The 12,064-nt window shown below is 49.2% G+C and overlaps 1 protein-coding gene across 7 annotated transcripts in view; it reads right to left on the reverse strand.

Annotated features, from left to right (window-relative positions):
- The window catches only part of SUPT5H (SPT5 homolog, DSIF elongation factor subunit), a 36,520-nt gene that overhangs the window by 468 nt on the left and 23,988 nt on the right, over positions 1-12,064 (reverse strand). For all 7 annotated transcript variants that reach the window (XM_036345774.1, XM_036345771.1, XM_036345773.1 and 4 more), the window contains 15 exons: positions 11,618-11,711; positions 11,391-11,527; positions 10,785-10,940; positions 10,532-10,678; positions 8,507-8,653; positions 8,297-8,422; positions 4,355-4,439; positions 3,942-4,061; positions 3,756-3,858; positions 3,537-3,664; positions 3,337-3,442; positions 2,750-2,908; positions 2,471-2,639; positions 2,150-2,353; positions 31-126 (listed from right to left, as the gene is read on the reverse strand). In XM_036345774.1, the coding sequence (XP_036201667.1) occupies positions 31-126; positions 2,150-2,353; positions 2,471-2,639; positions 2,750-2,908; positions 3,337-3,442; positions 3,537-3,664; positions 3,756-3,858; positions 3,942-4,061; positions 4,355-4,439; positions 8,297-8,422; positions 8,507-8,653; positions 10,532-10,678; positions 10,785-10,940; positions 11,391-11,527; positions 11,618-11,711 (1,977 nt within the window). The remainder of the gene's footprint in view (positions 1-30; positions 127-2,149; positions 2,354-2,470; positions 2,640-2,749; positions 2,909-3,336; positions 3,443-3,536; positions 3,665-3,755; positions 3,859-3,941; positions 4,062-4,354; positions 4,440-8,296; positions 8,423-8,506; positions 8,654-10,531; positions 10,679-10,784; positions 10,941-11,390; positions 11,528-11,617; positions 11,712-12,064) is intronic.

A 12,064-nucleotide genomic window follows, 5' to 3' on the forward strand; every position in this document is an offset into this window, starting at 1 on the left:
CCCAGTGCCCACAGCCATGCCCTTCCTTACCTTATTGTTCTTGGTGGGGGTGATGGGCTCCAGGTGCTCACTGGAGATGCTGACAACCTTCTCACTGTCTTTCAGGTACACAGAACACATGCCTCCCTGAGGGTGGGGACAGCCTGGTTAGCCTGACCTGCTCCCAACATAGGACTGATGCTCACAGGCAGGGGACTCAGGCTCAGTGCTCATTCTAAGAAGTCACTTTTCCAAGGTGACACAGGCAGGAAAGGCCACAGCTGGACCAGGTTCCAAGGCCTAGAGTCTGTGGTATGTGGGAGGCAGGGTGACCAGATCAGCAAGGCAAACACCAGAATGAAGCCACCTTAGGCCAAAAGGGACACCGATTCTCAGGCATTTAACTCTTCATGTCCTAAAATGTCTTCAGATTTTTCCATACACTTGTTCCTCCTGGGCCCCCTCTCAGGGATGGCCCTACAATCCCTCAGTCCCCAGCCAGACTCTGAACCTTGTCTTGGCTCCTTCACTGACAGCCCCCAGCTCTGAGGCCTGTCCATTCAGCCTCCTGAGCGTGTTCCCCGACTCTCTCCTCCTACCCCCCTCTTCCGCAGGCCCTGTTGTGACCTTCCCCCAGCTTCCAGCCCCAGGCTCACCACCCATAATCTACCCCCTTTTTTTTTTTTTTTTTTTAATATATTTTATTGATTTTTTACAGAGAGGAAGGGAGAGAGACAGAGAGTTAGAAACATCGATGAGAGAGAAACATCGATCAGCTGCCTCTTGCACATCTCCTACTGGGGATATGCCCGTAACCCCGGTACATGCCCTTGACCGGAATCGAACCTGGGACCTTTCAGTCCGCAGGCCGACGCTCTATCCACTGAGCCAAACCGGTTTTGGCCATAATCTATCCTTGATAGAGCAACATAGTGAATGAATCCCAAACAACATATCTGATCCCTGCTTAGATTCTTCCATGACCTCCATGTCCTCAGCACACAGTCCACATTCCCCAGGCTGACACATGACCTGGCCCCAGCCATTTCTCTGGCTTCATCACCTTCCAACTTGGTTCTTTATGTTCCAGACGTGATGAACATACTTCAACTCCCCAAAATGTGCCAGGCCTTCCCTCACCTCTAGGCTTTTGTGAGTCCTCTCTGTCTGAAAAATACTTAACCCCTTCTCCAGCCACTTATTCCTATGCATTCTTCAGGTCTCAGTGCAGATGTCTCCTCCAGGAAGCCCTCCTTGACCCCCTCCAAGTAGGTAAGGTGCCTTCTCTGAGTTTGCATAGCTCCCCTTGCCCTCTGGGCTTCCATATTCCAGCTCTGGACACTAGGGCAGTGACAGGGGCATGTCTGATAACATGTCCCACTAGAATATGAAATCTGTGAGGGCAGAGCCAAACAAGGTGCCAGTTCTTCATCTAAGAACTGGGACTACTTAGTAATAAAACACAGGATTAGTAATTGAAGAATCACCAGGGCAAACTTTAAGCTTTTAGGCAGAGGTCCATGAGAAAGAATTATGTGGACCTATAAGATATAGACCTAAAATAGCCTAGGTGCTTTCCTGAAGTAGAAGTTAATTAGACAAAGAATGAAAGGAAGAGAGTTCTAGACAGAAGAAAGTGATGAGCAAAGGTCCTGAGGCTAGAGCAGTGATGGCAAACCTATGACACGCGTGTCAGAGGTGATACGCACACTCATTTTTTTGGTTGATTTTTCTTTGTTAAATGGCATTTAAATATATAAAATAAATATCAAAAATATAAATCTTTGTTTTACTATGGTTGTAAATATCAAAAAATTTCTATATGTGACACGGCACCAGAGTTAAGTTAGGGTTTCTCAAAATGCTGACACGCTGAGCTCAAAAGGTTCGCCATCACTGGTCTAGAGGGAACTCAGTGACTAAAAAATGCAGAGGCCAGTAGTGCTGGAGCAGGGAGAGCCCAGGGGCTGTGGGTGCCTAGGGCTGTGGGTGAAGCCTGGCACAACGGAGCATTCAGTCCATGTTACTTGAAATGATCTCAGAAGAGTATATCACAAAGTAGCCATACTCATGGGTGTCAATTATTCCAGGCAGCGGGAACCCCAGTCATAAACACAACAGGCTTTATGGAACATCCAAAGGAGAGGATGCCGGCCTGGGCCCCACTTACCATGACACTGCGGATGACCCCCGTCTGCCCCACCACTTGCGTATCCAGATAGGTGTCCCGCACTTTCACCTGGATGTCAGTGGTTACCCAATCACTAGAGTTCTGCTCAATGCCTGAGCCTGGTGTATGTGGGTTGTAGCCACCAGGGGAGGGGGCTCCAGGTGTCATCGGACTATAGCCAACAGGGCTTGGACTGGGGCTGGCCTGTAGGGGAAAGAGGGGCAGTACTGTTGGGAATAGGTCATCTGAGCTGGTTGTCCTTAAAGGACTGAGACCCACCCTAGGCCACCACCCTCAAGGAACATGCCAGCTAACCAGCACCTGATAGGCCATGGGCGAGGGTGTGGGGTGGTAGCTGGCCGGAGAGTGGGTGTTCTGGTAGCCAGCTGGGCTTGGTGCCACCTGGTGGTAGCTCTGGGGACTAGGGCTGGGCTGGTAGGAGCCTTGTGGAGAGGGGGCAGCATAGGGGGAAAACTGGTCTGTGTTGTACCTGCAGAGACAAGGAGCAAAGGGGCCATTTGTTGGGGCCAGGGAAGAGGAAGTGATGGCACTGGGGAGAGTTTGGGCAGGGGTTAATTAGGGCTACCCCAGTGGACTCACATGGCTGGTGTGCCTGGCGTCTGTGGGTTGTACTGCGGGTTAACCTGCGGAGATGAGGGGTCTGGGTAGCCAGGTGTTTGGGGATTGGGTGTACCCCCATAGGCCTGTGGGGATGGAGTAGGCTCGTCGTCAAAGGCATACTCATATTCTTCCTCAGCCCTGTTGGAGAAAGAAGTCAGTTTAAAATGGTGATCATAACAATGTAGCAAATGCTTCCAGAACAGCACTGTAACCAGACAAACTGAAGCAACTTCACCCTCACAACAGCCTCATCTGGAGGCCTCCATTTCATAGCTGAGGAGACTGGAGTCAGAGATTAGGTTGCCCAGAGTCACACAACCTGTCACATGACCAAAATCACACACACTGTCTCCAAACCCAGGTTTTAACATGTGCTACTATTGGGTCGGAAAGATTATTTTGCCACAGCCATGCCTACTCCTTCACAGACCAGCTGGGGCTGGAAGCAGAGAATTCAGGGTGAGCTATACAGACGCCTCTACTCCCCAGACACCCAGCATAACTCACACATGGCACACACTCCCAGTAGCTCAGAAAACCTTGTGCCCTCAGCAACTGGTCCTCACCGTGATGGCGTGTTAGGGTTGTTGGGGTCCCAGGCCCCACTCTGGGCAGGAGTACGGCTGCCATCATGCAGGGGTGTCTGCGAGCCATAATGCGGAGTACGGCTGCCTATAATAGGAGGGATGTATGTGTCCTTCAGCTCTGTCCTATCTCCAGTTCCCCCCATATCACCCCTCCTCCCTGTCCCCTGGGGGGCACTCACCATCCTGAAGAGGTGTCTGAGAACCATACATGGGTGTGCGGGAGCCAGAACCATACATGGGTGTCTGGGAGCCATACATGGGCGTCCGCCCATAGGTTGAGTTCATGCCACCCGGGCGCCGTGAGCCCCTGTGCACAGAGACAACTAATGGGATGAGTAGGCCTTCTCAGCACGTGATAACCCACTCCCAGCCCTTCCCTACTCCGTCCAAGCCCGTACACTGTGGTGAGCCGCTGACGGTCTACAGAGATGGTCTGGCAGGTAGAATGCAGCTCCACTCGGGCTGTAGACTCTGTGGCATCCTTCACCACACCAATGTAGCCTGGTGGAGAGTAGGTCAGACTGGGTGGGGCTCTCCTTCACCATGCCCCCTCCCCAGGCCTCCACATGGCCTTCGAAGATCACCTTTATATGGCCCCTGGGAGATGCGCACAGTCTGGCCGATGAGCTCATTGTCTCTTCGCCCCCGGCCCCTGCTCATGCCACCACTGCTGCCACCTGGGCTACCAAAGCCACCACGCTGACCTGGGAAGGGAAAAGAACATTACCATGCCCTCGCCTCACATTCTGTGCCACAGCTAGGGTACCCACAAACCCTCTCTTCAGTTTGACTCTCCTCCCCCGTTGGGTTAGAAGCCTTCTCTGGGGTTCCCATCACAGCCCTGACCACCCTGGGCTGTCACTATGGGGTGAGGCCTGGTCTCCAGTAGCCTGTGAGCCCCATCTGACTGAGCCAGCCCAGAGCAGGCACTCAGTGACTAAGAGCTGAACCTCCCTCCACAATCCCCAGACACAGCCCCATCCTGACTCCCCCTCACCTCCAGCACTGGGGTGCATGGGGCTGCTGATCCGGGGACTCATTGGGGCAAAGCCACCCAAGGTGAAGTTGGTCACATCTCGTGGCTAGAGGAGGAACAAGAAGTGAACTGACAGGCAGGGTCTGTGTGACAGACTCCCAGCCCCCTTGCCAAACTGCCTGCCTGCATTTGAGAACAGTTCCTACTTGAACCTTCCAGCCGCCATCCCTACCTCCTCCTGGTGACAATGCCTCAATTTCCCTCTGGGGAAACTGCCACACTCCTATGCCATCGTGGGCCTGTTAATCAAGAGGCCCTAGTCAAGGACCAGTCAGGAATTTAAACCCCTAGTGACACAAAAACTGCATGCCACGGACTTCATCATCCCACTGACAGGGCCCAAAGGAAACCACCTCCTAGTCCCAGCTACCCAGATCCCAGGCCTGATTTTCTTTCTGATACCTGGTTCTACAGAACCTTCCTGCAAATACCACCTCAGGGCCTTTGCACTTGCTTTGTCCCTGAGATATTCATGTGGCTCTCCATAAATATATTCAGGATCTGCTCAAATATAACCTAAGGCCTTTCCTTAACCTCCTCTATCTAAAGCAGCAGCCCCCATCATTCTCTATCTCCTATCCTTAATAGACCATAGTAGTTAAAAAAAAACTAAGAAAAAGCTAGGAAAACTTTCATTTATAAATGCCTATTAGACATTTTTCTCTTCAATGCCAATAAACTTCCTTTGGGTTTCTCACAAACACCAAGAAAGTAATGTAAGATGAAAATGAAATATATCATGTTAACAATGTATTAATGTATATGTTACCAGTAATATTTCGCCTTTAAAACTTACAGGTTTTTAAAAAATCAGAACCACTTTTCATTTATTAATGGATTAGAGCAGCAGAATAAATTTAAATTTCAAATCCCATCATGAAATTTTGTATTACTTTTAAAATAAACACACCTTGCCCTAGCTGGTTTGGCTCAGTGGATAGAGCGTCAGGGTCCCAGGTTCGATTCTGGCCAAGGGCACATGCCCTGGTTGCGGGCTTGATCCCCAGTAGGGAGCGTGCAGGAGGCAGCCAATCAGTGATTCTCTCTCATCATTGATGTTTCTATCTCTCTATCCCTCTCCCTTCCTCTCTGAAATCAATAAAAATATACTTAAAAAAGAATAAATAAAAAATAAGTGATCCACACCTCTGGCAGAGAGAATCCTCTCCTTTGTAGTCCACCTCCCTTTCCTGCCTCCCACAGGGGCAGCATATACACAGCTCTAGCAGAAAATATGCAAGTTAACCTAAACAGCACATATAACTCTCTAAGGAAGGATGCTCTGTTCCATTGACAAGGATAACTGCAACAAAATTAACTACTTTTGTTTTTTCTTAAGGTTTTTTGTTTGTTTTTTAAATATTTCTTTTTATTGATTTCAGAGAGGAAGGGAAAGAGGGAGGGAAGAGGGGGAGGGAGGGGGAGAGGGAGAGGGGGAGAGAGAGAGAGAGAGAGAGAGAGAGAGAGAGAGAGAGAGAGAGAGAGAGAGAGAGAGAGAGAGAGGGAGTGGAAGGGGGGAGAGAGAGAGAGAGAGAGAGAGAAGAGAAACATCAGTGAAAAGAATCATTGATTGGCTGCCCCCTGCACAGACCCTACTGGAGATCAAGCCCACAACCACATCTTGGGTATATGCCCTGCCTGGGAATCTGAACCATGACCTCCTGGTTCATAGGTCCATGCTCAACCACTAAGCCACACCAGCAGGGCAAAAATGAAATACTTTTAGATAACTAGTTTTGGTAACCAGATTTTCTGAAATTTAAAATAGGTATTATGTTGCCCCCAAACTATTTTGGATCACTTTACAACATTCCTAAACGAAATAGTATTCTAAATGTATATTATTATATTGACCCAGGATAAAATTCACTTAAAGAACGAAAGCAAATTAGAGTAATGGAGTCAAAGGAAATGAAGCAGGCATTATTAATAGCACCATCAAAACTCGTACTGTTACCTCAGCCATACACCCAGAGTAAAGACTATTGCAGTAAGAAGTTCTATAGCAGTCCCAAATATCAACTATATAGACTGTGGAACAAAATCAAATACTTATATTTGAATATGTCTATGTTTGATCATCTTAAAACAAGAGTTATTTAGCTATACCTCTTATTCAATGAAATCCTAAGAGCCTCCCATTAGATCAGCGGTTCTCAACGTGTGGGTCGCAACCCCTTTGGCGGTCGAACGACCCTTTCACAGGGGTCGCCTAAGACCAGTGATGGTGAACCGTTTGAGCTCGGCGTGTCAACATTTTGAAAAACCCTAACTTAACTCTGGTGCCGTGTCACATATAGAAATTTTTTGATATTTGCAACCATAGTAAAACAGAGACTTATATTTTGATATTTATTTTATATATTTAAATGCCATTTAACAAAGAAAAATCAACCAAAAAAATGAGTTCGCGTGTCACCTCTGATACGCGTGTCATAGGTTCACCATCACTGCCTAAGACCATACTGCATATCAGATATTTACATTACGATTCATAACAGTAGCAACATTACAGTTATGAAGTAGCAACGAAAATAATTTTATGGTTGGGTCACAACATAAGGAACTGTATTTAAAGGGCCAGAAGGTTGAGAACCACTGCATTAGATGAATGAATAGTATCACTAACCAGATTAATGAAAAGTATAAACCAGCAGATCTATCCTCTCCCTGTCTGAACCAATCCTTCTTTAAAACACAGAATTAAACCTGGCCCTGTGTGGTTCAGGGGTTGAGCGTTGACACATGAACCAGGAGGTCTGGTTTAATTCCTGTTCAGGGCACACATGCCCTGTGGGGGGCACACATGAGGCTGCCAATCAATGATTCTCTCTCATCACTGATGTTTCTATATCTCTCTCCCTCCCCCCTTCCTCTCTGAATCAATAAAAATGTATTTTTTAAAAACACAGTAATAAATAAAATGATTACATTTCAAAAACCTTCCCTGTTAAGTCAGCAGGCAAAACACAAAATTATCACATTTACTAAGGAGATATCTTAAAAGTGAGGTATATCTTGAGCCTTGGTGTATTGGTTAGAGCTTCATCCCAATACACCAAAGTTGCAGGTTCGATCCCTGGTCAGGACACATATTAATGAATACATAAATAAGTGGAACAACAAATATATGTTTCTCTCTCTCTCAAATCAATAAGTAAAAAAAAATTTTTAAAGGTGTATTTCTAAAATATAAGAAGATAAAATTTAAAAATAAAATAAAAATAAAGCAGCACCCCCCCCCCATTATCTCCTTTTCCTGTTTTTTTTTTTTTTTTTTTTTTTCCTTTTCCTGTTTTATTTTTCTTCCTAGTACTTGTCATCACTCCATATTGCATGTTGTGCCATGTATGTACTTATCTATCTGTTCACCTCCAAAGTAACAGCTCTAAGAGGACAGGTTTGCCTCTTAGCCACTACGTCTGGCACTTAACAGGTGCTCAATAGCCAAAACCGGTTTGGCTCAGTGGATAGAGCGTCGGCCTGTGGACTGAAGGGTCCCAGGTTCGATTCCGGTCAAGGGCATGTACCTGGGTTGCGGGCACATCCCCAGTGGGGGATGTGCAGGAGGCAGCTGATCGATGTTTCTCTCTCATTGATGTTTCTAACTCTCTATCTCTCTCCCTTCCTCTCTGTAAAAAAATCAATAAAATATATTTAAAAAAAAAAAAAAAAAAAAAAAAACCAAAAAACAGGTGCTCAATAAAACCAAATGAATGAATGATTTGGTAAACAGCTCAGACACCCAATAAACCTTTTTCTTCACACTTTGCTGAAGACCTGACACTGACATCTGCCCCTCTAATTCTCTACAAGTCCATTCTTTGTCTCTCCTGGGGTCAGTGAAGGCTGGAGAGCCAAGCCAGATACCCATTACACAAGGTGGCACCATGCCCACCTTACCTTCGAGCCCCCAGCCAGCACCAGGTGACGTGTCTTGCAGACAAACATGCCCCCGTTCTCCACCAGTTTTTTGCAATGCAGGAAGGCAAAGCTGCGGAAGAGATGGCGAATCTCACCTTCCCGGCCCTGGAGAAAAAATAATAGTCGCTCATGGCTGTCTCCCGCCCCTACTCTTTCAGACGAAGCTGATGGGCAGGAGCTCATACTTACTGAGTGGGGGCCATCAATGACCTTTACGATGTCTTTTACATGGATGTTGTTCTGTTCTGAGTCCAGGGCCACGGCAAATCGGTTGTCCTTCTTCCGAGTCACAGCCTGGTGCCTGACAGTCACCACCTTCCCATACATATTAAGCACCTATGGAGGGAGAGGGGGGATACTGAGGGGTAAAAGTGGAAATGGTGGCCTGGAGGAAGGCTTCCCTTCAGTGGTATGATCCTTCCTTGTGGGAGACTGCAGGATATCTCGGTTCCCTGGCTCTGGGTCAACCAAAATGTCAGAGTGCCAGCCCCTTGGTACTGGGTCAACCAGTAATGTTCCCAATCAGACTCCACCCCCTTAACTTAACACCGGGAACTGGAGAGATGGGCAAAGTAGATCTAATCTAAAAGAGAAACATGCAAATTGACCTTACCTTTGCTATGCCCCAAGCCACGCCCACCAGCCCATCAGAGCAACTATATGCAAATTAACCCAACCAAGATGGCGGCCGGCAGCCACAGAGCTGGAGCAAGCAGGAAGCTTGGTTGCCCCGGCAATGGAGTAAGCCAAGCTTCCTGCCTGCCCTGGCCGGCTGTGGCCTCTGCCAAAGGCAACAAAGTTTCAATTATAGAAGATAAATAAATCCTAGATACCTGCTTCCAGCCAGCCTACACTGGGAGCTTGGGTGGCTGGGGGCCGTGGCCAGCCTGCAAACAGTCATCAGCCCCTCCCCAAGGCTGGCCACACCCTAAAGGGGTGAGGTTCCCTGCTGAGGGGCTTGACCAACCTGCAAACAGCCCTCAGCCCCTCACCCAGGCTGGCCAGGCACCCCAGCAGGGACCCCCACCCTGAAGGGGGTGTGGCCAGCCTGCAAAAAGCCATCAGCCACTCACCTAGGCTGGCCAGGCACCCCAGCGGGACCCCCACCCTGATCTGGCACACCCTTCAGGCCAAACCAGCCAGCCCCCACCCACGCACCAGGTATATAATAAAAGGGTAATATGCAAATTGACCCTAACAGCAGTAAGACTGGGAATGACTGGTCACTATGACACACACTGACCACCAGGGGGCAGATGCTCAATGCAGGACCTGCCCACTGGTGGTCCATGCCCTCCCACAGGGGGAGCTCTGCTCAGCCACAAGCCAGGCTGATGGCTGCCAGCACAGCAGTGATGGCGGGAGCCTCTCCCACCCCTCAGCAGCGCTAAGGATGTCCGACTGCAGCTTAGGCCTGGTCCCCGTTGGCAAGTGAACATCCGCCGAGGGCTCCTGGGCTGCCAGAGGGATGTCTGACTACCAGCTTAGGCCCAACTCCCCCAGGGAGCAGGCCTAAGCCAGCAGGTGGACATCCCCCGAGGGGTCCCAGACTGCGAGAAGGTACAGGCCAGGCTGAGGGACCCCTCCCCTCTACTGCACAAATTTTTGTGCACCGGGCCTCTAGTATTAACATAATAGCTAATGTTTACCTGTCATTCTGTACCAGGCAGGCCCCATGCTAAATTCTTCATACAAGATTTTACTGAAGCTTCAAAACTTCAATCTGAAATGAATGCTGTCATGATTCCCATCTTACACAGGGGGTGCCTCAGGCCAAGAGAGGGCAAGTCAGCAGCCCAGGGTAACATAGCACCAAAGTAACAGCTGAGATGTGAACCCAGAGTGCAGGGTTCTAAGCACTATGCTGTGTGGCTCCACATCCATGAAGATGGGTGAAGGGGAAGAGGGTACCTGCAACACCCCTTACTTCAACAAACACCGAATGCCAGGGTGCATATCTGACTTCAGAAATTCATGCACAACTAATTAAGTAGATGCTGCCACTGTCTCCATTTTACAGGTGGGAAGCTGAAACACAGAAAGGGTAACGGACTTGCCACTTGCCTAATCTCACATAACCAGCCGTGGGTGACAGAGGCTGGTCTACAACACACAGCCGTCTGGGCTCTTAACTGCCATACTCTGCCACCTCCCAGGATGAAAAGAGAGGAAGCCCCTAAAAGTAAGTCCTGCCAATGAGTGCAGCACACACACCTGGAAGGTCTCCCGCTCCAGTCGCACGATGACACCCACGGTCTGAGGGTCCAGCTGTACCAGCTCTCCCCATTCATGTTGGCCCCCAACATCTACACCTGATGCCGTCTCTGAGCAGAGCTGCAGGTCCCGGGGGAGCACTTTCAGCTGCCAAGAGAGGGAGAGGAGTGAAGCAGGGCCCAAGTGGCTGGCCTGCCTTGCCTGGGTCTTCTCTTCTGAGCATATCCAGCCAGCTCCCACTCTTCTGACCTACCTCATGCATGGTGAGGTCAGAGAAGAGGATGACAAAGTTCTCCTCCACTCGCACAATGAGGCCTGTATCACCCTCGAATCGGCCAGCAATCACCTTCACATGATCCCCCATCTTGAAGTACTTCCTAAGTTCCTGGGCCGGGAACTCTAGCATGTCCTGGGGATTGGGTGTGGGGACAATGAGCAGGTAAAACCACCACAAATCGCCTGCCCCACCCATCTTCAGTATCCATTCAAGTTCCTGAAAAGATCCTGGCTAAGACCTACTCCAGGCTCACACCAGACTACCTTAGGCCAGCGGGGCAACCCTCAGACTGACCCAGAGACAGTTGAACTCAGACAGGTATCAGCCTAGACAACGCTTATCCCACAGAGCCAGCCTGTCTCCAGACATGACACCAGACTCGACACTATCTCAGACCCACCTGGAGACAGCCTCACCCTAAACCCACCATGCTAGCCTAGACAAGCCCTCGGACTCACAGATAGACACACATATACATACACACTCCTACGCAAACTAAACCCAGCACCCACCTCAGGTTACTCATGGTTACAATGTCATGCCCTCATCCCAATATATACATGTGGACAGTAGGGTACCCACCTTGAGGTCCTCATGCTTGGGCATGATGGTGATCTTGTTGCCGTCCACACTGAGAATCTTGCCCTGCAGGTTGATGAGCTCACCCTCACATACCTCCACATTGTCCCCAGGTTGGAAGTTATGCTCCCTTTCCTTCCCTGCAGGGGTAGACATGGGGCTGACATGGGGGCTGCCCGCCATGAGCCACCTGCTCCTCCTTGGCCTTAGTTATAGACAAAAGCAAATACCTGTGCTCTCAGTCACCACCTCCAGGTCAATGCCCTCCGGCTGGTCCTCAAACTTCTCCAGCTCAGAGAGTGTGGGCTTCACACCCTCTGTGATCTGAGCCCCAAGAGACAAGGGGAAGAAGAGGACGTTAAGTGTCACAGACCAGCTGAGTGGGCTGAAGACAGTGGGAATTATTCCCCTAGAGCAGCCGTGCGCCAACTACGGCCCGTGGGCCGGATCCGGCCCGTTTGAAATGAATAAAACTATTGAAAAAAAAGACCGTACCCTTTTATGTAATGATGTTTACTTTGAATTTATATTAGTTCACACAAACACTCCATCCATGCTTTTGTTCCGGCCCTCCGGTCCAGTTTAAGAAGCCATTGTGGCCCTCGAGTCAAAAAGTTTGCCCACCCCTGCCCTAGAGACACTCCGACTTGAGGGTTACCTGGACAGAATTGATAACC

This window comes from Myotis myotis, unplaced genomic scaffold (assembly GCF_014108235.1).
Source record: "Myotis myotis isolate mMyoMyo1 unplaced genomic scaffold, mMyoMyo1.p scaffold_m19_p_19, whole genome shotgun sequence".
Classification (NCBI taxonomy): domain Eukaryota; kingdom Metazoa; phylum Chordata; class Mammalia; order Chiroptera; family Vespertilionidae; genus Myotis; species Myotis myotis.